The 25,545-nt window shown below is 39.7% G+C and overlaps 1 protein-coding gene across 2 annotated transcripts in view; it reads right to left on the bottom strand.

Moving 5' to 3' along the window:
- NETO1 (neuropilin and tolloid like 1) overlaps window positions 1-24,849 on the bottom strand; it is a 207,098-nt gene extending 182,249 nt beyond the window's left edge. For both annotated transcript variants that reach the window (XM_089663971.1, XM_089663981.1), the window contains exons 1-3: window positions 23,641-24,849; window positions 20,897-20,950; window positions 20,641-20,778 (exon numbers count right to left, since the gene is read on the bottom strand). In XM_089663971.1, coding sequence (XP_089520097.1) covers window positions 20,641-20,778; window positions 20,897-20,950; window positions 23,641-23,668 — 220 coding nt within the window. In that variant the 5' untranslated portion in view covers window positions 23,669-24,849. The remainder of the gene's footprint in view (window positions 1-20,640; window positions 20,779-20,896; window positions 20,951-23,640) is intronic.
- Window positions 24,850-25,545: the final 696 nt, after the last annotated feature.

Genomic DNA, 25,545 nt, shown 5'->3' with positions numbered 1-25,545 from the left:
GAGGAGGAATGACAATACACAATTCATGTAGTTAGCTCAGGCCTCCCACATTTTTTCAAATCTAGCCACTGCATCATGGAGCACACTGACAGCGTTCTCCTGCATCATAATCCAGGTGGTATTATTCTTTGCCTGGGCCAAGGTCACTGAGGGTTGCTTCCAGGCCTTAGCAATAGCCATCTTTGTACCTTATAGAACTTAGAAAATCAGGCGTTGCAAACGATGAGGAGCATCCTCCACTAACGCATTAAGTAAAGCGACAGAAGGAGTCTGAGGAATGGGCACCCCTGTGACTCTATGCAACAGAGCAAAGACACCATTTCAAAAGCCTCAAACCCGTGGACATTCCCACCAGATATGACTCATAGATCCACTCATGCCACATCATCAAAATTAGAGGGGAAAAGCAGATGGATACATTTTAGCTAAACGCGTGAGAACCAAGAACCTTCTGGTAAGTATTTTCACATTGACTTCTATCAGGGTTACATTCATAATGCCAGAGTAGGATCTCATACTTCGACCTCTAATTCTTCCCCAAGATCCATCTCCCAGTCAGACATATAGGAAAACTTAGAAGGCGAAGCCAGTAGCAGTCCACACACGAGAGAAATACCCTCCCTCCCCTTTGTCCAGAGTCTTGTGTGCTCCACTTTCATATGAAGTAACCCTATACTGATCCCACTTATTGGGCAAAAGAGAACTCAGAAAATGCGAGATCTTGAAGAAACGGAATCACTCCGATTGGGGCATTTCCAGAACCACAACACAGTGGTATAGTGTGAAAGGCCCTCTACGGGTAAAAAACTGCCCAATTCTATATAGCCCTTTGTCAAGCCACCATTTAAATGCCTTGATATCTATCCCCTGTGGGAAGCTAGGATTATTGAAAATATGAGCCAGTGGACAGAAGGGGGAAACTAATGCTGAGTTATCTCAGAGCTTATCCCATAATGCAACCAATTGGGAAAGCTTCGGAGCCAAAATAGGCAGGTGGTTCCTGGGGGGACACCAAAGTAGGTAGTCTAGCGTATAACCTGGGACTGCTGTCCTCTCCATATAAATCCAGTCCGGTTTAGAGCTTTTCAAATAAACTGCCAATAGTTGGGTTAGTTGTACACCTGACAATACTGATAAAAATCAGGGAGACCCAACCCACCCCTTGTCTTGGGACAGAAAAGGATCTTTTTAGCAAGGACCATACTATTTTTGAGCCATTTTGCTGCATATCAAGTCTTCCATAACAGACTCAAAGTCATTATAGTCAGTTATAAATAACAAAGACTAATAGTAAAACACAATGATTCCAATGTTCACTAAATAGTGCCAGGATAGTTGTACATTTTTATACTACAAATTTTTGCAGCTCTTCCTGTGGTACTGCAAGCCCACAAGAACTCAGGCCCTTCCAGCAGTAAAGTAGTGTTTTGCGAGATGGTCAATTTTTGGTTCCCTAACTCTTGAAACACCAGTTCAATACTGATTGAAACACAGGATGCTAGACAAAATTGTCATGGCATTACACTTTACGCTATAAGGAGCAATGCTTTTAACTATAAAAAAACAAGTTCAGCATTGCTGATAAGCATAAGTACATGCATCATCTGGATACTATTTGATGTTCACCTGACTGTACTAGATGTAAAGCTAAAGCTTTTCACCTTTTAGTTAAAGGTAACGTGCTTTTCTTTTAAATTTAGTGGAAAAAAATGAGAATTTAGTGTTCAACAGACAGCAATTTTAGGCACTAATCACATAAACGCAAACCTTTTTATGTTATTAAACCCAAAAACAAAAATGTCATATATTGTAGTTTACCGATCCTTAGATGCTGTGTCTGCATTTGTTTTCTTTTTTAGGTTACTTGCTTTATTTTGACCTGTTGATCCTTTTGGTAACACACTTCCAGTCCTAGGCTGACAACACTAGCACCTAGCTTTATCACCCCCTAGCCTCCAGTGTGAAAGAGCCCTTAATTCTTCTAGTAGATAGAGATTATATGTGATCACATACCACAGCAAGTGATAATACTACATGAAATATCACTTAACATATGCAGTATGTTATCACAATTTAAAGCATCAATCCATAGTGTGTAATAATACATGGTATCACAGTGTTAAATGGACTCTGACAGAACATTTGTAACAGGCAATACACTCTATATACTCGAAATTAGAAATGAGACCTTGTATATATTAATAATGCTCTGACTATAAAAATAAATATTTTACAGTTCCTTCAACTTCTTCAGGGAATTTAGTTCATCATTAAATTATCTGAATTTATATGCACTTAGTCAAGCAAAACATTGTGGCTGTCAAAGCTGAAGTTTCTGTGTCAAGGATTTGTTAGATTTCAGGAAATCTTAATAAAACCTCAGTTATTTTAAAGCTTGCAGTCTAGAAATATGAGGTGTTTTGACAGCTCATATTACTTAGTACTTTAATGAAGATTTTTTAAACAAATCATTCATCTTACAAAAGCCAGTACCAACATTGTCTATCGTCATTATGTCTTTTTTCTTTTTTTCTTGAATGTTTATTTATAGGTTTTATCAAGTAACAAAGCATATAGGAAAAAAGTTGACATAAAGATAAAAGACACTAAACAACCGTAAATGAAACATATGGCCAAAGCGTTTTTGGCCATACTTCTCTTCACTCATAGGAGTGCACTTACTTTTGCTTTCTTATGACCTAGAATCAGTTGACAGTGGGCTAAAGTCATACCAGGCTCTGGAAGGATCCAGACCATTTTGTCAGGATCCATCCAGCTGCCTGACAGATGAATCCAGCTCCCAGTGTGCATTTAGGAGCCCTAACAAGCTGCACTTGCCCCCTCTCCAGTACGGTGCTCCAATGAGCACTGGAGAGGCACAGCAGAGAGCAGTAACTGACAGTCACTATTCTCCAATCAAATAAGCCAGAAAATGGCGCACATTCCACAATATACATATTACACTTTGCCACTCAACATCATTAAGGACAACAAGCTTAAAAATCTGTAGGAGATGCATACAATAAAAACATTAATGAATTCATCCAAGTGTTGGTTATCGTGGTGAGTTACTCAAGAGCTCTTACAGAAAGTCAAAAAGAGAAGCAGTGCAACAATTGAAACAACACATTAGACAAATGATGAAAAATATAAAGAGATAAGATGAATATGAGTAGATAGGGGAAAAAGATGAGGACCACTCAGCATGCATTTGTATACAAAAATGTTACTCCAAAGTCCCTACCTCAAAGTTGCACTTCCAACATACTGTAAGTTACTGACTGTGGGATAAATAGAGTGTAGCAGGAGTGTAATATCAACACATTCATATTTTTATGCATTTTCATTATATGTTGTACAAGTGGAGCTCTTTTGAGCTTGTGACCAGAGTGTTTGCCAAGAATCTGAGGAAATCTCCCATCCCAGCACTTTTTCCAACTTCAGAAACATATAGGGATTTTTAGGGAATGGGTCATCTTCAACTGTATTTCTCAAAGGGAGGTAACCATAAAGAAAAAAGGGAGACTAAATGTATCCCTAAATGTATCTCTTTGCGGTCACGTTCTATCCGTTCTTGAATATGGTCGTTAGTCGCTCCCCCCCATGAATGATCCGTTTATAAAGATACATTTGGCCTGATACCTTGCCCCCCCCCCCCCCCCCTGTTGTTTAGCTACTTTTTTGGGAGACCTATTGTTCCCACCCACCTTTACATGTACATTTAACTTTACTAGATGGGTGAAGCAGGGTGTAATGGAGTTAGATTCACTATCACAAGAAACCCCTTTAGCTCATTCTCCTTTCTTCAACAACATTATGACCTCCCTATTCAGAATTCTTTAAATACCTACAAATTAGGCATTTTTTTACCACAAGCTATCCTTCTGGTACGAGGAACCCAGGCTTGGCATTTGAGCAGATGTGTAACTCTACATATAGAGATAGAGGCACTATTTCTATAATGTACATGCTGCTTAATGAATATAGTCTCCCAGCTACAGTAAGTCTGCTGCAATGGTAAATTGGGTAGCTGAAACTTGTCCAGAATTTTCAGCTGAGTACTGGTTAGAGATGCTTCTAACATGCACAGGTGCATTCGCTCCATTGCTATAAAAGAAACAGTGGTTAAACTACACACTAGTTGGTATTATACTCCTGCTATATTAAATAAAATATATCCTCTAATCCCAGAATCATGCTTCAGGGGCTGTCCTGACAGGGGAACACATCTCCATATATTTTGGAGCTGTAAAGCCCTGAAACCTCTTTGGCAAAGAGCTTCTACTACAGTGGCTCAGATTACGGGACTACCTTTGACCCCCACCTAGTCCATGTGCTTGCTCTTTGCTGGTCTACCAGATGTGGCACCCATCCCCATCAGAAACTGGCATGCGCATTGTTTATTGCTATTCATTTGGCCATTGCCTTGAATTGGCATTCCCATTTAGTTCCTTGGTCCCAGGTCTTACAACTTATGGCACCGATAAGGTTGATGGAAAGGATTCACCACACTATTATAAATACTATGCATATTTTTCATCATAAATGGATGTTCTGGTCCACTAACTGATAGTGGACCAGAACATATTACAGCTCATATTATATTAAAAATCAGCTGGTTAGCTGTACTTTGTCCCAAACCTCTGTATTTACAACTGTTTGTAAGAATATAAGTCTATTTGTTTAATTATTCCTTATTGTTTTTTGCTGTGAGAGGCTCCATATTTTGTCATGCTGCATTGGGTGTTTCAAATGTCTATGCCCATTCTCTTTTTGCCTAAACTCTGTATGTACCTTTTTTATTAATACCAATAAAACGTGTTTGTAAACAAAAAAATACATTTATCCTGCATATTGGAAAGCAGCAGGTTTATGAGCGTTGTGATCAACTATATCACCGACTTTAAGTAGAGAAGTGGCTTTCCAGGGCTGTATCATTGAAGTTTGTACGCTATCAGGAATGTTTGAGGACATTAAAAGGAAATCAACTGATTTTGTGGAAATTAGGTGAAATTTATACCTAGTGCTTCTCAAAATGGATTTAGTGAAGAGCATTGGGGCCAAAAGGTTAGCATTTGAGACTACAAAGTCTAAACTCTGAAGTAAGGAGTTCGGTTGAATGAGTACCAGCCACAATTTTTCTAGTTCAGCAATTACAGGACCAAAACATGGTCCAAGATGCTAGGTGTCCCAGTTGCACAGCATAATATTTTGGGAACTCCTAGCCCACCTTGTGATCTAAATGTGCAGAGCAACTACTGGAGAGTGTGTGTTTCTTATAGTCCCAAATAAAATTAAGTATTGCCGTTTGAAGTTTTTTAAGCTCTCTAGAGGGTACTATCATAGTTAATAATTGTATTTCCTCGTATTCCTTACATAGTTAGTCTGGCTGAAAAAAGACAGAAGTCCATCCAGTTCTACTATTAAAAAAAACAACAAAAAAAAAAAATAATAATAATCTATTACCCACAGTTGATCCAGAGGAAGGCAAAAAAAAACAGCAAATCATGATCCAATTTGCTCCTGCAGGGGAAAAAAATTCCTTCCTGATCCCCTGAGAAGCAAATGGATATTCCCTGGATCAACTTTACCCATAAATGTTAGTAACCAGTTATATTCTGTGTATCCAGGAAATAATACAGGCCTTTTTTAAAGCAATAATTTTATCATTTTCATCAATTTCATCATTTTAATTGTCACTACATGGCCCAATAAGGATATAGGCTGGGATATCCATGTCTGTTTGAGTAAAAGTAAGGTTGATGCTTAAGTATTTAAGTGAATTTGATTTCAAGCTAAATTTCAAGTTAGCCTGTAAATGACCAAGATGGGAAGCTGAGATGTTATTGGGAAGTGCCTCATTTTTGGTGGCACTGATTTTGTAAGCTGACAATACGCTGTACTAATTTAGTTTCCCGGAGGATCAGCAGTGATATGAGCAGATACGTAACTGGGAAAAAAGGAATGTCATCAGCATACAGTGAAATAACAAATTGCCTATTACGTATAGTAATTCCAGAAACATTGGGATGATGTCAGATATTAGAGGCTAATGGTTCTATACAAAGTTCAAAGAACAGCAGAGAGAGGGGGAAGACTTGATGAGTGCCATTCAAAATCAAAAAAGGCAGAGAGGAAGTTTAACCCTCGTCTATGGGTGGAATAGAGAGTATGGATTGCTTCAAGGAAGGAAGTTTTAATGCCTATATACATATTGGAGGGTTACAAAAAAATACTCAACTTGGGCGATCAAAGGCCTTCTCTGCATTTAGACTTAGGAGAAGTGCTTCCAAGCTGGTCTTAGCAAGAATTAAGTATATTTTCAGGCAATCAACACAGAAATTCAGCAAATCACACAAAAAACAATAAGAATTGCTACTTGTATACACTTCAAGGGTCTCTATGTTGGTTATGTGTTCATTGTGGACAGGGCCTTTACAGACCAGGGGCAATGGCTGAAAATGTTGGGAACCAGTAGTTACACACTACAAAGGAGCTAACCTGAGAAGAAAGGAATACCATGCACACCCGTCTATTGGACAGTTTGCTAAAAGTTCGTTTTGTAACAGGGATCCCAGAACTGATCTAATTCCATGCTTCTGGGTATATGGAAGAGTACATACCCATCTGACCACTGTGACTTCTCCTGCTATGTCATTATTGTGTCTTGAAGAAACTAAGGGTCAGTAGGAGGAACCACAGCAACCACCGTGGGCACTGCTATTCGACCAACCTTAGGAGTCAAATCAGATTGGCACCAAGAGCTATACAACAGAGTGAAGTTATATGAAAGAGCCAATGCATAGTCATGTATATGTATAGCACTGCTTTTGTAACTTTTTGGACTCCCTAACAGTCACTTTAACCTTTCATGCACAAAACTCTGTAGATCTTGTTGAAGAAATATCAAGCACACACATTATGTACTTTACAGTAGATGTAAACACTAACTGACTGGCACGTACAGTACTTTGCTAAATTACTATGGGGTGGATTTACTAAACCCAAATAGAGTGTTTGCTTTGCAAGGGAATTAGCCCCACCGCTTAGTAAATGTGGCGAAGTGTCACTTTGCAAAGAATACCCAATCACATGCAAGGAAAATAAGAAAACTGTTTGTATGCTTGCACATGATTGGATGATGCAAATTAGTGGTGTTTCACCTCATTCACTAAGATCTGGGGCAAATTCCCATGTAAAGTACAAAATAAACACCCTATTTGCCTTTAGTAAATTAACCTGTATATATCATAAACACTTGCCTTTTTTAATCAAATATTTGTTTTCACCTTATTATAATCCTTTGCTGCATCTCAGTGCTGCTAATCTGCTGCTGCTGTTTCCTGTCATTGTGCATTCATTTCAATGATGGCTACAAGTTTTCTGCTGGTGACAACAAATGACCGTGCCTGCATACTGTTGAGAAGGCCACTTGTTATTTAAAGTTGCAATTTAAGCATTATTAAAAGAGCTACTTCCTGCCGAATGGAATTTTTTTTCTTTTTGCTTCAGTACATGTCCCTTTGGGTGGTGTTCAGCTTCCCATGTCCTGCATTTGACAATAACTTGCTTATTAGACTTGAAAATGGCCAGAACATATTTTAAAGTTTCGGTTTCCATTTAATTCATTTGGATTGGATTATTCTTCATACCAAAGCAGTTTGGAGAGCAATCTTCGCAAAGAACCAAGGTATGTTCATGTCATCCTTAATAGTCTCTATTAAAATTCCATGAGACAGGGTAACAATGCAGGAGCAAAGAAACTGGGAGCATTGTCACCTTATAAAAGGAAGTGCCCAAACAAGGGACCAAGTATCATCCTACTGAAATCTGAAGATTTCAAAAATGTTTATAATAACTTCTGAAATGCCATTACTATGTTACAGCTTATAGGAGATTTTAATAACTGTGCTTCGGTGTGGTGTATTGCCAAATTTAAAGAGCTATCGAGAGGCTATTAAGCCTCTTTCTATACTATTTAAAATGCTGATGTTCACACTAACGTTGTCTGTTGCTTATTTTTATGTTTTCATTTAACCTGTCCCCTGTTTTCTAGCTCTGATTTGTGTTTCAAGGGTTGCTCCTGGGCTTTCTATGAAGCCCCCTAGGGCCACTCTTTCATGTGTGCTTCTGAAAATCTACCATTTACTGATGCAAATATGCTGCCTTGGCCAAAAGGCACAGGCAACCTGAGATTAATAGATGCATTAAGACATGCCCTTGTACCTTTGTACCTCTGACTGAAATTGGCTTGAAAGGGCCACATGTACACGGTGGTGCTTTGAATTATGGAACTTAATTTGGAGGGATAATTTATGCATTTGCATAATTTGATGCATTTGTGAATACTGATTTATTAAAAAAGAACCTTTAGTACTATTTTAACTGTAAAGATCACAGACCAACTATTATACTATATTTGCAAACACACCCAGGTGCAATAATTGCAGAATGTAAATGCTGGAACCCAATTTTTAACCTTTCAAACAAATATTTCTAGCTCTTATTGAAAACAATGTAATATTAAGGGTACATACTATGTAACTTTAGTCGCAATATTGACCTTAACTGTGAACATTTCAGACTGACTTTCAGACTGACTATTATAATGCAATTGTCTTATTTGAACCATGGTTCAAAGAAGATGTAAACCTGAATGTCATGTTTGAAAGTAATTGTCACAACAGAAGTTGCGAACAAAGATGAATTTGCACAGACATACCATAAAGGGATATAAAGAAGATGGCTTTTGCACACCTGTGGGACACCATTTCTCACAACCGGACCACACTATGGAAGACCTCAATATCTTAGTTCTGAAAGGGAATTTCAGAACTAACCAGGAAAGGAAAACTTTTGAACTAAGAATTATTTTTTATTTGATACAAAAGATAACGGCCATAATTTGGACATGGGATTCCTCACTCATTCCCCCCCACCCCCTATATATATATTGTATGTTAGTGCAAATTAAAAAAGTATCATGGACAGTACTCAATTGTTTCTGTCACTTGCTGTCAAAATATTAGTCAAGGTTCAATTTCAACTGTGTATTTAGCTGTTTACTTTCCATTTTTCTTAACAAGAGCCAGAAAAATACTCAGCCTCCTGTATGAAATTGGCAGGTCTTCTGGTCTGATCTTGCCACATTTCATTTATATGTGCACCACTGTAGAGTGGCCTATTTCAGCAAAACTGGCTGCAGTAGTTGATTCAAATTCCAAGGCACAAATAGGCGCTTGATCTTTTGTAAATGTGCCAATCACAGTAAACCTTGCCCTGCTTCCAAGAATGCTGCCCCATCATTTGCAAACATACTGAAAATTCATATGAATTGTCACTCCTCGAGATATTATAGTTCATACTATACATGAAAAAACTAAAAAGAATATGCGTAAACTCACTCTATGTCACAACCAGATGTTATAACCAAAATAATATATTTACTCTTAAACTGTGTTCAAACATCTTCCTCTGTGTTTTTGTGACTGCTTCTATTCATTGGTATCCCTAACTGGGTTACTTATATGCAAATTGTTTATATACACAGGGCTGTCACCACTCCTTATTTATCATAAATTTGTGGTCACAAAATATATACAGTACAAATTATAAAATTTAAAATGGGAGTAATAAACAATCCTCGAATCCTTACACATAAATAATAATGCTTCTTATAGCTTCTTATCAACCCATCAAGTCCTTATCCAACAAAAATAAAGTGCTCTATTAAGCATATCATCCAGTCCACCAGTGCAGTTCTATGCTACCTCTGATCTTCTTTTGTGCTGCATGCAAAACAGTTGTGCTCTCCCACACTCACCAGATTAAAATGACCCTCCAGTTTATTGGTGAAACACGCTTGTGGATATCACCTTCCCAGGTATCAGCAATGGTCATCATCCACTCCACACTCCTGCTGTCACCTCTCAATTTCCCCTGTAACAGCAATGTGCTTTATCCTATGAGCTTGTATCACTCAAAATAAATAATGGGGAACAAGAGGGGGCACTACTATGTTGTAGCCTAATTTTTATTTTAAAAAGATAAAAGCCATTGCACTCACATAAGTAAAGTAAAAACACTGCATGCACACTGCTGCAGTGTGTTCTCCACGGGCTGGAAATGATGTCACCTGAAATCCTCCCAATGCGTTTCATCTAGCTGTGTCTTTGTGAGCACAAATGTATATATTTTATTTTTGCCTTATATTACATTTGTAAGGTGTTATTTATAACTGCAAACACACACATACACATATATATATATATATATATATATATATATATATAAGAAAGAATACAGGAACATTTAAACTATGCTATACAGAATGTATAAAGAAATAGCACTCTCCTTTCCCAAAGTAGAATCCCCACCAAGTTACTAACACAAACCTTCCCCTGAAGTACAAAAATCATCAAAATATAGTAGCTTGATTACCCTCTAATCACAATGTAGTGTAAACATAATACCAAACCCCCAAAAAAATTTGTAATCATCCCAAAAAAAATTGTGTAAATAAAATAAAAGAATAAAATAAAATAAAAAAAAAAAAAAAAAAGTCCAAAAAAGAGTCCCAAATTAAGAGTCCCAAATTTTTCCAATCTTTATCTGTGATATCTTAATTCTTCATATCTTCCAACATTCTTAGTGATATACTTCAAACCCGATCTTCATATACCTCAAGAAAAAAGAGCTCAACATGTGTGATATCTTCAAAGAAAAAAGGTATCTAAACAACCGTGCCACACGTGTTTCATGCACATAGAAATCAATGTGCCACCATAACCGTGAGAAGAAAGATAACCCTCAACCTTAGGAGTCACTCCACTGCATACCACCAAAGGGAGTTCATAGTTACCCTCAAAATGGTATCAGGGGTCTGAGTATTTCTTTCCACTTTATAGATATTCCTTCAGCCTTTCCAGCCACTTCCCACAGACCTCAATAACAGACCATGGATCAGTATATATCATAAAACTTATAGCACTTTATTGTAGCAACTTACATTCAAGTAAGATGACATCAGCATCACAAACGGTATATTCCCAATCCTTCCTCTCCTCACAAGTGTACAGATTGCCACACTATCATACTCCCGAGGGAGGAACGGTTGCCGTGAGTTCCCAGTACCTCAGAGCCCCACGAGGATTGCAGGAAAACACAGCCGCATGTACCAGGATCAAAGATGGCCATCGCCACACTTCCGGAAGAGCGTACCTACGTCACCACGTCATGTGCCCCGGACGCGTTTCGTCACATCCGGACTTTATCAACAGGGATCCCTGTTGATAAAGTCCGGATGTGACGAAACGCGTCCGGGGCACGTGACGCGTTTCGTCACATCTGGACTTTATCAATGATCAACTCTGCAGTATTAGCAGCTGCAATCACTCAATAACCCGCGAGCATGAATATGGTGGTTAGATGGTTAGCACTGAAGTTCTACACTACTGAAGACCTTGGATGATTTTCTACCTATGACACTGCTTTAAATATATTCTTCTCATGTCTACAGAAGATGCAACCAGGTTCTCCAGTTTCCTTCTGCAATACAGTTACTGGGAGTTTATGCTCCAGTATGTATACAAGTGTCTGCATGATTGATAGACTACACACTCCCTTAAAGTGATTGTAAATGCTTATTAAAAAAAAAACAAAAAACAAATAGGCTTATACTTACCTGCTCTGTGCAATGGAATTGCACAGTGTGGTCTCAATCCGCCTCTTCTTGGGTTCCCCACTGGCACTCTTAAACCTTCCCTTCCAGCGAGTGCCACCATAGAAAGCCTCTTTCTATGGGGGCACTTATGTGGGCTCACTTTTGAGCCTTGCTATCTACATCTATTAACACAGACAGTGGGACTCTTCCCTGCCCCACCCCCCGCTCCCTCATCAGTGGCTTTGATTGATAGCATTGGGAGCCCATGGCTCCTGCTACCTCAGCAATGCCAATGAGACCAGAAAGTGAGGGGAGAGGAGAGAAGAGCTGCAGATGGTCAAAGTACTGGATCCAATGAGGTTTCAGGTAAGTATAAGCGGGGAGGTTGGGGGGGTACTGATGCATAAACATTTTTACCTTAATGCAAGGAATGCATTAGGGTAACAAATGTTTAGGCTTTATAACCACTTTAAGGGCAGGAACTTTAACATACTCACCTATCTCGCTACCCTCAGCTCACTCCATCAGTCTCCTCACGCATCACTAATTTACTAACAAACATATCAGCTTGGATGTCCACTACTTGCTCAAACTCAATCTATCAAAAACTGAGCTCATAATATATCTTCCCCCATGTGCCCCTTACCCTGACTTCTTTGTCAAGATCGGTTGCACAACCATTAACCATTGACCAGGGTATTAGGTGTAATCCTGGACTCTGAACTCTCCATTTGGCCCCACAGCCAATCACTGTCCAAAGCTTGCCACCTCATCCTACGCAACATCTCCTAAATATGCCCCTTCCCAACCAAAGACACCAAAGCTTCTAATTCACTCTCTAGTCACTCCAAGGTCAGGCATTCTGTCTTTAGTTTACAGTGGGATACAGTAGGTAACCATTTCAAGTTTACTCTACGATACAAGGCAAACAGAGAGTACATTTATTCTAAGACTACATGGTATAAATAAAGTAAGGCAACAACCAGCTGAAGTACATTCACTTATATTACTGATCTAAAACTTTAATAAACAATCTGATGCTAACCATTTAAAGGTTGTGTTCAATCACTACATCTAAAACTTGTTTGAGCTACTGTAAATAAGAACTTATCTTTTCAGGGAATGAGACAAATGGATGGACTGTACATGGAGGGAATGTGTTCTCCAGTACAGTTGTTACTGAAGATCAATAACATATAAAAATAAATAACATGTTTTTTTCTCCCCAAGCCTAGACTTTGCTTGTACGGTAGGTGGAGATATCTAATTCTGTTTTGGTGCCTACACTGAAACAAAGACAGTATTTCAGCGCCCAGAACCCTGCTGCCGAGTGAAATCTGACTTGTGCCCAATAGCCCATGGTTTGCAGATAAATGGCCGGCCGTGTTTTGGGGACCAGGTGGTTAGATGCTCTTTCAAGTTTTTATTTCTGTCTGTGTTTGTGCTAGGTAAATTTAACCCTCTATTTTTTTTCCAGAAACCACTGTCACAGAAACAGAAAATGAGGGGAAATCTAGAATTTTGAGGGTCTGAAGTCTTCCGATGGGAACACCTGTTCTGCTGATAACAGTGTAACAGGGGAATTCCCCACAGATAGATAAGTCTTCCCAATGAAACACCAATGGCGAAAAAACTTGACAGGGGTTTTAATCCTTTCCTCTATCCAAAACTTAAAAAAAATATTTGGTGATACATATACAGTACTTCAAGTGTTTTTGCCGTGTTTGTGAAATTGTACCAACCAGATAGTCACTAACTATTTACCCTCCTTCGAACTCATATAGTTGCTTTAAAAAAGTAATATACAGTACGTTTTATTATAAGCAAAATTAACTATCAACCTTATGGGACTTTTTATGTGCTGCTCATTTACTGCATTTCATTTACTGTATGTATCTACGCGATTTTATATGTGAAGAAGCGTGTGTGTATTAGGCCATACAGATAATAAAGACAATATATTTACTAGCATTAGGACCTTAGTTAAAAGCTTGATACATGCACATAATGCAAGTACATATTTGCCTATTTATAAACCACTTATAAGGATGAAACCTGATTATTGAGTACATTGTTTAATGGTATTATTAGAAAGATTGGCAAACAGCTAAAAGGGAATAGAAGATCTCACTCAAAACAAAATGCTAAAAAAAAAAGTTTTTATAATCTGTAGGAATAAAAAATGACTGAGAGGTGATGTAATATGTGTAAATAAATTCTGGGTCAAGATACAGATATGGTAGGTGACCTTTTTTTTCAAACATTGTACTAATGGAGATGAGGACATTCGCTCTGTGGCGCTAAGAATATTGTAAAAGTGTAATATCAGTTAAAGGATAAGTTCACCTTTCATAACATGCTACATGTTACACTCATACTCAAGGTGTAACCCCCAATCTCCATTGTGACAGCTTGCGGAGGATCTTCTCCTCCCCACTAGCTGTCACAATTTACAAAAAACATATTCTGTGAATGGAAAAACTACAGGTTCTAACAGCCTTTGAAGCTTGAAGTTCTCAATGAACTAGCACAGCGGATAAACTGTTGGGTGGTGGCAAGGCTACCTTTTGTGGGGCATTCCACAGTGCTGTGGTAATTCATTGAGTCTTCCTGTCAGTAAGTATCTGCTTGCCCATATGGGATGTATTAGCAAACGGATACACTGACAGGTCAGTGGGAAACCTGTATGGCATCAGACATCTGCTGGTCACTGGTACAATGCTTTAGACAAGGATCTAGAAACCAAAAATAATAAATGCACATTTTTTACCTGCAAAACAAAGGTGCATTAATTATTTTTTGTTAAAAGCTGAACTTACCCTTTAACAAAGTGTTTTGTTTTTTACAGCTAAGAGTAGTTAAAGCGGAATTCCAGTGAAACTGTAAAAAAAAATAAAAGTCAGCAGCTACTAAAACTGTAGCTGCTGACTTTTAAAAACCAGACACTTACCTGTCCCTCAATCCTGCAGTGTCCTCCCCACAGCCCATATCACCGGCCATCCTGTGTTCCCGGCACCAGAATCTTCAGTGTGGATACCCGGCTGTGACAGCTTGCGGCTTCACAGCTGGGTGCCCACTGCGCATGCCTGGGTAGCGCTGCTCTTTCTGAATGGTCCCGTAGTCTTCTGGGACCTGTCACATGTCCCAGAAGGCTACGGGATGGGAGAGGGGGAGTACAAGTTAAAAATGAGAGCTAGAAAGCATTTGATGACTAAAGCATACCTCGTCCTAGGTTTTCCCCCAATTAATGTATTAATCTTTCATTGTAGCTCCGAAAGACTTGACAACACTACAGGAAATTAACTAGAATGTTAAGATTAAATTGTATAAATCCATATTTAAAGTTTGATTACATACAGTGGTATAGAAAATAATCACCCCCTTAAAACAATCATATTTTGTTACTTTGCGTCCTGAAATGAAGACAGACACAGTTTTTGTTTTATCTAGGTGTATTTACTCAGTGCAACTTATAGTATCTAAGAGAAAGATATAACACCAACATGTCAGAAAAAAAAAAAAACAATTCAAAAACAGAATCAGAGTTGGAAAAGGGATCATCCCCTTATGTCAGTATTTTGCTGAACCACCTTTTGCTTTTATTCCAGCCTTTAGTCTGTTCGGATATGTCTCTACTAACTTTGCACATCTAGACTTTGCAATATTTTCCCACTCTTCTTGGCAGAACTGCTCAACTTCATTAAATTTGATGCTGACCGTTTGTGGACTGCGGTCTGCAAGTCATTCCACAGATTTTCAATGAGTTTTAAGTCTGAGCTCTGATTAGGCCATGCAGGGACATTCACCTTTTTCTCCTTCAATCACTGTGTTGTCACTTGTGCTTGGGTCATTGTCATGTTGGGAGGTAAACCTTCTTCCCATTGGCAACTTTCTGGCAGAAGGCAGCAGATTTTCCTCAAGAATTTGATGGTATTTTGCCCCATCCATTTTTCCTTCTATCCTGACAAGTGCTCCAGTCCCTGCTGCAGAGAACCACCCCTATAACAGGATATTACCACCTCCATGCTTTACTGTAGGAATGATGGTATTTAGATGGTGAGTTGCATTGGATTTCCACAGACATATCATTTAGCGTTGATGCCAGATAATTCCATTTTAATCTCATCTGACCATAACACCTTTTTCCATGAAGCCTCAGAATCTTCAAGGAGCATTCTGGCAAAGCTCAATTGTGACTTCATGTGGCCTTTTCTGAGGAGTGGCTTTTTTCTTGCAAACCTCCCATACAAGCCACATTTGTGAAGAATTTCTGATATTGTTGTTACATGCACACAATGACCACTCTTTGTCATAAATTCCTGCTACTGCTTCAGAGTTGCTGTAGGCTTCTTGGTAGCCTCTCTGACCAGTTTCCTCCTGGTTCTTTCATCCAGTTTGGAGCAACGTCCTGATCCAGAGAGGGTCTGTGTTGTACCAAATACCTTTCACTTCTTAATAATAGACTTAACTGTGTTTGTATGCATTGATAAAGCCTTTGAGTGTTTTTGTATCTCTCCTGACTTGTGCCTGTTCACAACTTTACTTTGCCACCCATAGTTGATTATTTCAGTTGCGTTACCAGGGATCCAAATGCTCCAGGAAAGCTCTTTTCCTGCTGAGCTAATTAAAATGACCCAGTGATCACAGCTGAAAGTCAAATGGCTTTGAGTGACATTGAGAAGTTGATTAGCTACACCTGATTGAGTTTACAAGTCATTTTTAGAAGGGAATTATCCTTTTCCCAACTCTGGGATTCTGTTTTTGAATTAAAAAAAATAATAATTCTGACGTCTTGGTGTTATATCTTTCACTTGAATGGTTTAAGTTGAAGTGAATAAATACAACTGGTTAAAACAAAAACTGTGCCTGTCTTCATTTCAGGCTGGAAAGCAACAAATTTTGATAATTTTAAAGGGGGGTGTTTCTTTTCTGTATCTATCACACTTCAGCAGTTATTTTGATTATGCACCCTTTCTAAATTATGTACTGCATAGGTAAACATAGTAGCATATTGAAAAAGTTACCATAGGCACAAAAGCATGTTATAGAAGAGGTACCCAACCCTTTGTGGTTCATGACTATCATTCAGGTACAACAAAATTTAAATAGTGGTTTAACCTCTTTCCTGCCGCCCTATAGCATAAATACGGCTACAGGGTGGCAGGTGTTCGCAAAATCACGTGTATATATATATATACATGTGTGTGTGTGATTTTGAATTTTCGGGTAGGTGGCGCGTGCGAGCCGCAAACACGCCCTAACCGCGCCGCTATTAGTGGCCTCACCTGTCCATCACCGGGTCCCAGCCAATGATTCCCTGCCGGCACCCGGCGATTGCCATGTATCACTGACTAGGGAGAGACCTGTATGTAAATAATACAGATCTCTCCCATGTAAGCTCCTGTACATTGCTATGTATTGCTCTGCATAGCAGAGTAATACAAAGCAATGTGCTTACACAGTAAATCACACACACAGCACACAGTAAAACAGCACACAGTCAACCCTTTAATTGCCCCAGATGTTAACCCCTTCCTGCTCAGTGCCATTAGTACAATGCCAGTGCATTTTATTAGCACTGATCACTGTATTGGTGTCACTGGAGATATCAGTGACAGTTAGTCAGTCCCCCCCCCCCCCGTGTCAGAATGCCCACTGAAGTCCTGCAATAAGTCGCTGATCGCTGCCATTACTAGCATAAAATAAATTCTGGTATCTATGCCGCATTTGTAGACGCTATAGCTTTCATGTCAACCAATTATTTACATGTACTGGGATTTTTTTTAGCAAAGACATGTAGCAGAATACATTTTGGTCTAAATTTATGACAAAATGTGATTCTTTTAATTTTTTTACTGGACATGTTTAATAGTAAAAAGGTCAGGAAGGGGGGTAAATTTTCTGGAGAGCAAGTGGTTAAAGTGGTTGTAAAGGCTGAAGGTTTTTACTTTAATGCATTCTATGTATGAAGGTAAAAAAAACCTTCTGTCTGCAGCAGCCCCCCCTAACAATTATCTGGACCCCATCTCAATCCAGTGATGTGCATAAGAGCCTCGGCTCCACCTAGTCTCTCCCATCTCATTGGCTGAGACAGCAATGGAAGCCATTGACTCTATTGTTAATCACAGCCAGTGAGCCTATGAGGAGAGAGCAAGGGGCAGGGCCGAGCCATGCTCCTTGTGTGAGGGACCCAAGGGTTAGCAAAATGCAGTAATCCACAGCAGCCAGTCAGAATTTATACTTCAATATTTGACACTAGATAGACTGAAATCTGATTGACAGATACTGTATAAGTAAAAGCAGTAACTCAAACTGTCTGTTCTGCTTGTGCTGTTTTAAAGCTGAACTCCGGGCAAACAGTAAAATACATAAATACATGTTTTACATGCCTAAGCACTGGTTCACAGCGAATGAGGCTTTGAAATTGCACTACTTCAGTAGAAGTAACATGATTTCAAAGCCATTGGTCAGGGTGATTTCATGTGCAGTTTCCTGACATCTGTCCGACTTCATTCACAGATGAAGTCGCACATGAAATCACCAAAAATAGTGCAGGTACCTTTTTCAAAATAGGTGCAAGTCGAGTTGCACCGATTTGAGAGGTCCCATAGGCACAAATAGGGTACAACTTATCCTGCAAATTTGAACTGTCAAATCGCACGACAAATCGCATTGGTGTGAACGGGGCTAAATCATTTGTATTTCTGTCCATTCAACTCTGAGGTTTACAAAGCTCTGCCATACCACAAAGTTTCATCTGGCAGATGAGAATACCTGATTTTTCTCTGTTGCACTTTTGTAACATATATCCATCCTTTTACTAGACAGTGAAAGGTAAACAGCAGATTATTTCCAGTCTTTGTCAGGCTGCTCTTTTCTCCTATTAGCATACTTCTTTCACTGCAGCCCAACTGATTGGCCCCTTGTGCTGCTTCTTCCTTACTCAGTCTGCGCTCTGCAATGCAAGGACTATAAGAGGCTGGTACGTACACTGCTTGCCTTGAAAAAGTACATTGGAAGTGGTTATAGACCTCTTAAATGAAAAATGAACAAAGCAAATCCTCATATAAAATGCACTTGCTTCAGTCTATTGCAGGGGCGAACTGACCATTTAGAAACTTGGGCACTGCCCGAGGGCCTGGGGTCAGTAGGGGGCCCCATGAGATGCCCCTGGTACCTTTTTCATAGGCTTTTTTGAGTTTGGGCAAGGACACAAGGGCCCCATGATCCCCTATTGCCCTGGGGCCCCATGAGTTGTCAGTCCGCCCCTGGTCTATTGCAATCTGCATCTGCCACTTCTGACAGTTTTCTCCAAAACCAGGTGATCCATGATAGTGACCTGCCCCCTCCCCTTTAGCACACAGCAGGTTATTGACAGCATCAGATGTGCATGTTTCCCAGTGAGGCTGTGTAGAGGAGAGCGTGTCCATTCCCTCCATTCATGTATGAGATTACACTGAGCTCTCTGCTCTGTGCTGTGCAGTGCAGTGTGGGACATCAGATATCTGCCCCCTGCCTTCTGGAAACTGAGAAATACCACCTGACCTGTGTATTTCAGAAGACTGTGGTGAAGAGAGGGCTGCAGTTAAACAGGTACAACGTATATGAATGGATTTGCTTAATCACTGTAGATCACCTGAGTCTAGTCCTTTCCGTGGGTTTATATAAGGGATTATTATCACTTTAAATATGAACTCCAGGCAAATAGTTCCTCTGGTGCAGTTTAGTAACACATACAGGTCTCACCCCCATGCCCACCTCTTGACTGGACAGTGAAAGTAAGCACAAGACTGCTGATTTACACTCTTTGCCCCCCCTCCCCTTGTGCTCCAGTCTGAGCTCTGCTGTACAGGGACTACAAGGACTACAAGAAGCTGATACCAAATTAAACTCTGGTACATACACTGATTGCTAAAAAAATAAATGTAAGAGTGTATTCAATACAGAGCTGCATTATCTGTGTCTTTTATAGCTGCCTGGGATTTTAGTTTTAATGGCTAGGAGTGTAATTCACCAGTACAACAATCTCTATATTCAGCCCTGTGAGTGTAATTTCCAAATCTCATTGGATTCACTGAACTGAAAATGACATTTTCTTATCCTTATGGGTTAGCTTTGTGAATTGAGGTTATTGTCTCTAACCTGAAAATAATTGTCATTTTTGAAAATCCTTATCCTGGGGTGGTCGCTATGTGAATGGGACCTATTGTCTCAAAAAGCCATCGAAAATAGTCACTCTTAAGGGGACTGCATTATGCAGTAGAATCACAGACATATGCTCCAATGCTGAAACAAACTGCATCAAAGAAAACAGATCTTCATGTGGGCCTCCCAGCTCTGGCCAGAGGAATACTCTTTTAGAGTATGTTATGTTATTACACTGGACAAGAAATGTACTCTTATGGGAACTATATAATGCAGCAAAAGACGTGCACAAATGCTGAAACAAGCAGCATCAAAGAAAACAGAGACCTACATGAGGCTCCCAAGCTATTAGCTAGAGGATCATTGCTTTAAAGCAATTAATTTTACTATACTGGGCAATAGATTCACAATAAATTCACACTTATGGGAATTATAAATAGTGCAGCAATAAATCAGATACATACTCAAATGCTCAACATTAGGGGAAGCAGAGATCTACATGTGGCCCCCAAGCCACTGATGGTGATTTCAATGATTTAGAACTATTACTATAGTGGGAATAATGTAAACAAAACCTAAATTTTAGAAATATTCAGACATGCCAATGGGTTGATTTACTGAAATTGGAGGGTGCAAAATCTGGTGCAGCTATGCATAGAAACCAATCGGCTTCCAGGTTTTATTGTCAAAGCTTAACTGAGCAAGCTAAAGTTAGACGCTGATTGGCTACCATGCATAGCTGCACCAGATTTTGCAGTCTCCAGTTTTAGTAAATCAACCCATTGTGTTTTATGATTGTCAGTACGTAGCAAAAAGCTTTAAATTATAACTACCTTCTATTATGTAGATACACTCCCTGTCAGGAGGGTACTTGTTGGGGTAGTTGGGAGAAGTAAAAATTCCTCCATCTGCATATTTTGTCCACGTTCCACACTGTAAGGATTTCTGTCCTTCTGAAGGTGTCTGTTTGTCTAAAAAAGAAAAGCACACCAAATAAATCCATGAAAAAAAAAAGAAATTTACATTGCATTTCCATTTTTATCTCACTTAAGAAAAAAACTGTAGTTGTAAGGTCCGCACCCAACTTACCTCCTACTTTTTTTGTTGTCCAAGACACATGTAGAATAATTAGACTTGTTACAACTGCAAAAAAAAAACATATTAATGGTTTTTGTTTTTTTGTTTGTTTTTTTCAATGAATTTGTATTGAATGTTATATACCAAATAGAGAAAAAAAATATAAAATTCTGAAGGTAAAGAACAACAAAAATAATTTGCCATACCACAGCTCTGCATCTATAAGAGTGTAATTATGGACTTACATTGTTGCAACTAAATAAAATCTGATACAACAAAAAAACGTATAATGTCTTCATAGTATGTTACCTTACGAAAAAAATAAAATCAAAAACTAGACCAGCTGGTCCAATATGGTTTATGTAATTACTGTTGTGAGTTTCATGCCATTATACCACAAGATGCAAAGTAGCAGACAAACATGGCACTGTGTGCTCTCTGTAGCATTATGGGCTATTTTGATGGAAATAGCTTGTAGTTGTTTAAAACAAATCTTTTAATTGGGTGAGATTTTCAGCACGCACACTGGATTGCTAGCAGCTGCTCTGTAGTATACCAGCCACGCTTGCAGGATATAGAGTATGTCTGATATATGTCAGACAATGCGTTATGTCTCACTGACTCAGCCACAAGATAAGATATGATGTGTGCGCCTTGGCACGCTCATCCAAAAATGTTATATTCTCAAACCAAAGTAAAGGCTTGGTCAAAAAAGTAAGCAATGCATACTAGACTTTGATTAGCCAGCTTTTGAATATGTTAAAGACCTTTGATGTAAAAGAAGCTTACAATTCACCAGGATCACACAGTGGGGACACATAGGTGGCTTTCTTACATTATAGGCTGCAGAAGCTAGAACAGGAATGGGAGGACACACAACAAACAGCAGCATCAAACCCAATATATTGACACACAGACGGAGCTGTCCTTGGTCCTTAATGAGTTATGGAAATGAAGCTTCTTAATATACACACGTTTAAGAGCCTCTGAATTTTTAATAGAGTCAAACTGACTGCCCTAGCGATTTTAATGCAGTTCTCTACAAACACAGGAGCTTTTGATGGAACTAAGCTGTCATTGCCCTCTGAGTGCACAGTCCATGGGGTGGTCATAAAACAGCTTTATCATATCCCCCCCCCCCCCCCCAATGCACAGTCCATGGGGTGGTCCTAAAGCAGCTTTATCATGCTGCCCCTCCAATGCACAGTCCATTGGTTGGTCATAAAGCAGCTTCATCATGTTGCCTCTCTAATGCATAGTCCATGGGGTGGTCATAAAGCAGCTTTATCATGTTACCCCTCCAATGCACAGTCCATGGATGGTCATAAAGCAGCTTCATCATATTGCCTCTCTAATGCACAGTCAATGGGGTGGTCATAAAGCAGCTTCATCATATTGCCCCCAACGCATAGTCTATGGGGTGGCCATAAAGCAGCTTTATCATGTTGCCCCCTCTAATGCAAAGTCCATGGGGTAGTCATAAAGCAGCTTTATCTTATTGCCTCCCTAATGCAGAGTCCTTGGGGTGCTCATAAAGCAGCTTTATCATATTGCCCCCACCCCCAATGAACAGTCCATGGGCTGGTCATTAAGCAGCATTATCATACTGCCCCCAAGGCATAGTCCATGAAGTGGCATAAAGCATGTTTATCATGTTGCACCTCCAATGCAGAGACCATGGGGTGATCATTAATCAGCATTATCATATTGCCCCCCCAATGCACAGTCCATGAAGTGGTCATCAAGCAGCTTTATCATATTGCCCCCCACGCTCAGTCCATGGTGTGCTCATAAAGCATCTTTATCATTTTGCCCCCTAATGCACAGTCCATGGGGTGCTCATAAAGCATCTTTAACATATTGCCCCCCTAATGCACAGTCCATGGGGTGTTCACAAAACATCTTTATTATATTGCCCCCCTAATGCACAGTCCATGGGATGCTCATAAAGCATCTTTAACATATTGCCCCCCTAATGCACAGTTCATGGAGTGCTCATAAAGCATCTTTAACATATTGCCCCCCTAATGCACAGTTCATGGAGTGGTCATCAAGCAGCTTTATCATATTGCCCCCCTAATGTACAGTTCATGGAGTGGTCTTCAAGCAGCTTTATCATATTTCCCCCTAATGCACAGTCCATGGAGTGGTTATCAAGCAGCTTTATCATATTGCCCCCCAATGCACAGTTCATGGGGTGCTCATAAAGCAGCTTTATCATATTGCCCCCCAATGCACAGTTCATGGGGTGCTCATAAAGCAGCTTTATCATATTGCCCCAGTAATGAACAGTCCATTGAATGGTTATCAAGCAGCTTTATCATATTGCCCCCCTAATGCACAGTCCATGGGGTGCTCACCAAGCAGCTTTATCATATGGAAGAGCACTTTGCTGTGTACAGCGTTTACTAATCACTGCAGAAGAGAAAATGACACTGTTCTACCTCCATCCACCACAGCAACCCCCCCACCGACTTCCCATCGTAAGCATAAGGAGGGAGTTAGGCTACATCTCCAGAATGTCAATGTATGGCCAGCACAATATACAGTAGAAGCTTCTACTTGCATCACCTTTGTCCTCAGCCTGCTGCCAACATCAATATTCCATAAGAAAGAGAAAATCACAGCAGCATCAGCATCAGCAGCTTTTGCTTTAATACAAATGTGCTTGCTGGCTATTCAAAGCTGATGAAGTCGTAGCTTTAGAAGAAAAGAGAAGTATTGTGCAGCAGCAATCTGCAGCTAGACATACTCACTGTGAAACAAACTGCGCCCATGGACCATGTCTGTTCCTTACACAAGGGGCTTCGATCTCCACTAATTCCATTTAGATACGGGAGGACTTCCAGTGCGGGGGGGTGAATAGGATGGATTAAAAATAAAAAAAAAATACAAAAAATACAAGCCAGCACAAGTAAGGAATCACCACGTTTCCTCTTTAAACGGTTCAAGTAATCACCATGATCGCCTATAGGACTAAAAATGTCTCTAAACGCTGCATTTCAATACGCTAGATGACATCTCCAAGACAGATCCCCAGGGCTCTGCAACAGATCGCCATGGATGGGCAGCAGGTCACTTCCCCCCAGGAGCCTTGTCAAGGGGATGTCAAAGGAACAATCGCACAGCAATGTGATCATTAGTTTGGGGGGAGACCAAAGCCAGATCGAAGGCTTCACCCGCTTTACATAACAGCGTTTCCTGGGTCTTTCCATGCATTGAAAGGATTAATGGGTCCGTCATCTGCTCTCTCTGGTCGCTCCACCTTTGCAATCTTCTGAAGGCAAGCTTTACAAAAATAGGGATTTAATAATATTTCTGGGATGAAATCCGCATTAAAACAGTAAAATCCCTCGGTGTGGAGCAGATCCAAATGCTCTGTTTGTTGCATAGTATCAAGCAGCGAATAAATATGAATATGACAAGCCGCAGCAGACCCCCAGCAAGACCACCAATCCGGAGATGTCAATACAGAGAGGAGCGCTAGCCCTGGCAAAGAAATCAGTTGTTCTCTTCAGGCTTCTAGCCCGTGCAATAGAAGCCTTCAGCTGACAACTCCTTTAATATTCACAGCACAATCAAACTTTACTAGTTAATCTCTTGGCCATATTGCATGGATGTCTGCCTCTTCTCAGCAATCCTGTGTAGATGAAGACCTGACCATTGGGGCCAAGGAGAGATGCAAAGCCAAAGACACAACATGGTTGGCCATGGCTTGTCTACTAGGACTTCTTCCAAAAAAAAAAAAGTCTTCAAAGGACAAATTGGGAGTTGAGCAAACTGCAGATTCAAGTAGACATCCTTGTCTTCCTATGGCTGCTTCTTGAAACCAGAATCACTTTTTTTTTCTCAGGAGCCAGCCTTCTTGAGGACCATCACTTGCAGAGAGACAAGCAGAGCAAGCTCCTTTGCAAGATGCACCAGTCTGCTTGTGTGAATCACCAATGCTGCAAACTACAGCACTCTCAGCAGCTCACCACTGAAAGCGACGCAAGTGGCTTTGCATATGATTGAAGGAGGGAGGGGAGTCAGCTCTGTTCATTATTTGACTCCTATCTACAGAAAGATTAGCTATTGAATTCAGCTCCTGCCTTGCTAGAATATATTCTCTGTAGGATGCAAGGCAAATGACCAACTTGGCTATGAAAAGAAGATGTTTAGGTTTTCTATACATTATGATTATGAAATATATATCATCATTGTTGTTTGTGTCTTCTTGGAATTGCATATGATATATGGAACATGGGGAAAAGGAAATCAATATTGTGCTTTATTAGAATACATAAATTCAGTTAATAGCTAGTCATATTTCACTGAGATTATTAACATGATGTCAAACGAATACTGCTCTCAATCAGTAGATTGTAAATTATTTATTCGGATATTAAGTATAATTAAAAATACTCAGTCCTAGGGATTCAATAAAATTTTGATATTTTTCATTGTAATTTGCTTTTTATTGAAATTTGCCATTCAACAATGAACGATGATTGCCCGGAGTATCATTACTGAACACAGAGTGGTTCCAAGAAGCAAAAGTGGGCTTGTAATTATTAGCTGATGTAGTCACTAAATTTCTAGAAACCAGCAAATGGCCTCTTGCACATTGATGCCTAAAAATGCAGCATGTGTAAGCATATAGGTGTTTTTTACTGATTTTA

Source organism: Staurois parvus, unplaced genomic scaffold (assembly GCF_062004578.1).
Source record: "Staurois parvus isolate SC_StPar_1 unplaced genomic scaffold, SC_StPar_1.0 ptg000045l, whole genome shotgun sequence".
Lineage (NCBI taxonomy): Eukaryota > Metazoa > Chordata > Amphibia > Anura > Ranidae > Staurois > Staurois parvus.
The sequence above is the reverse complement of the archived record's forward strand: the minus strand, read 5'-3'. Positions and strand labels throughout refer to the sequence as shown.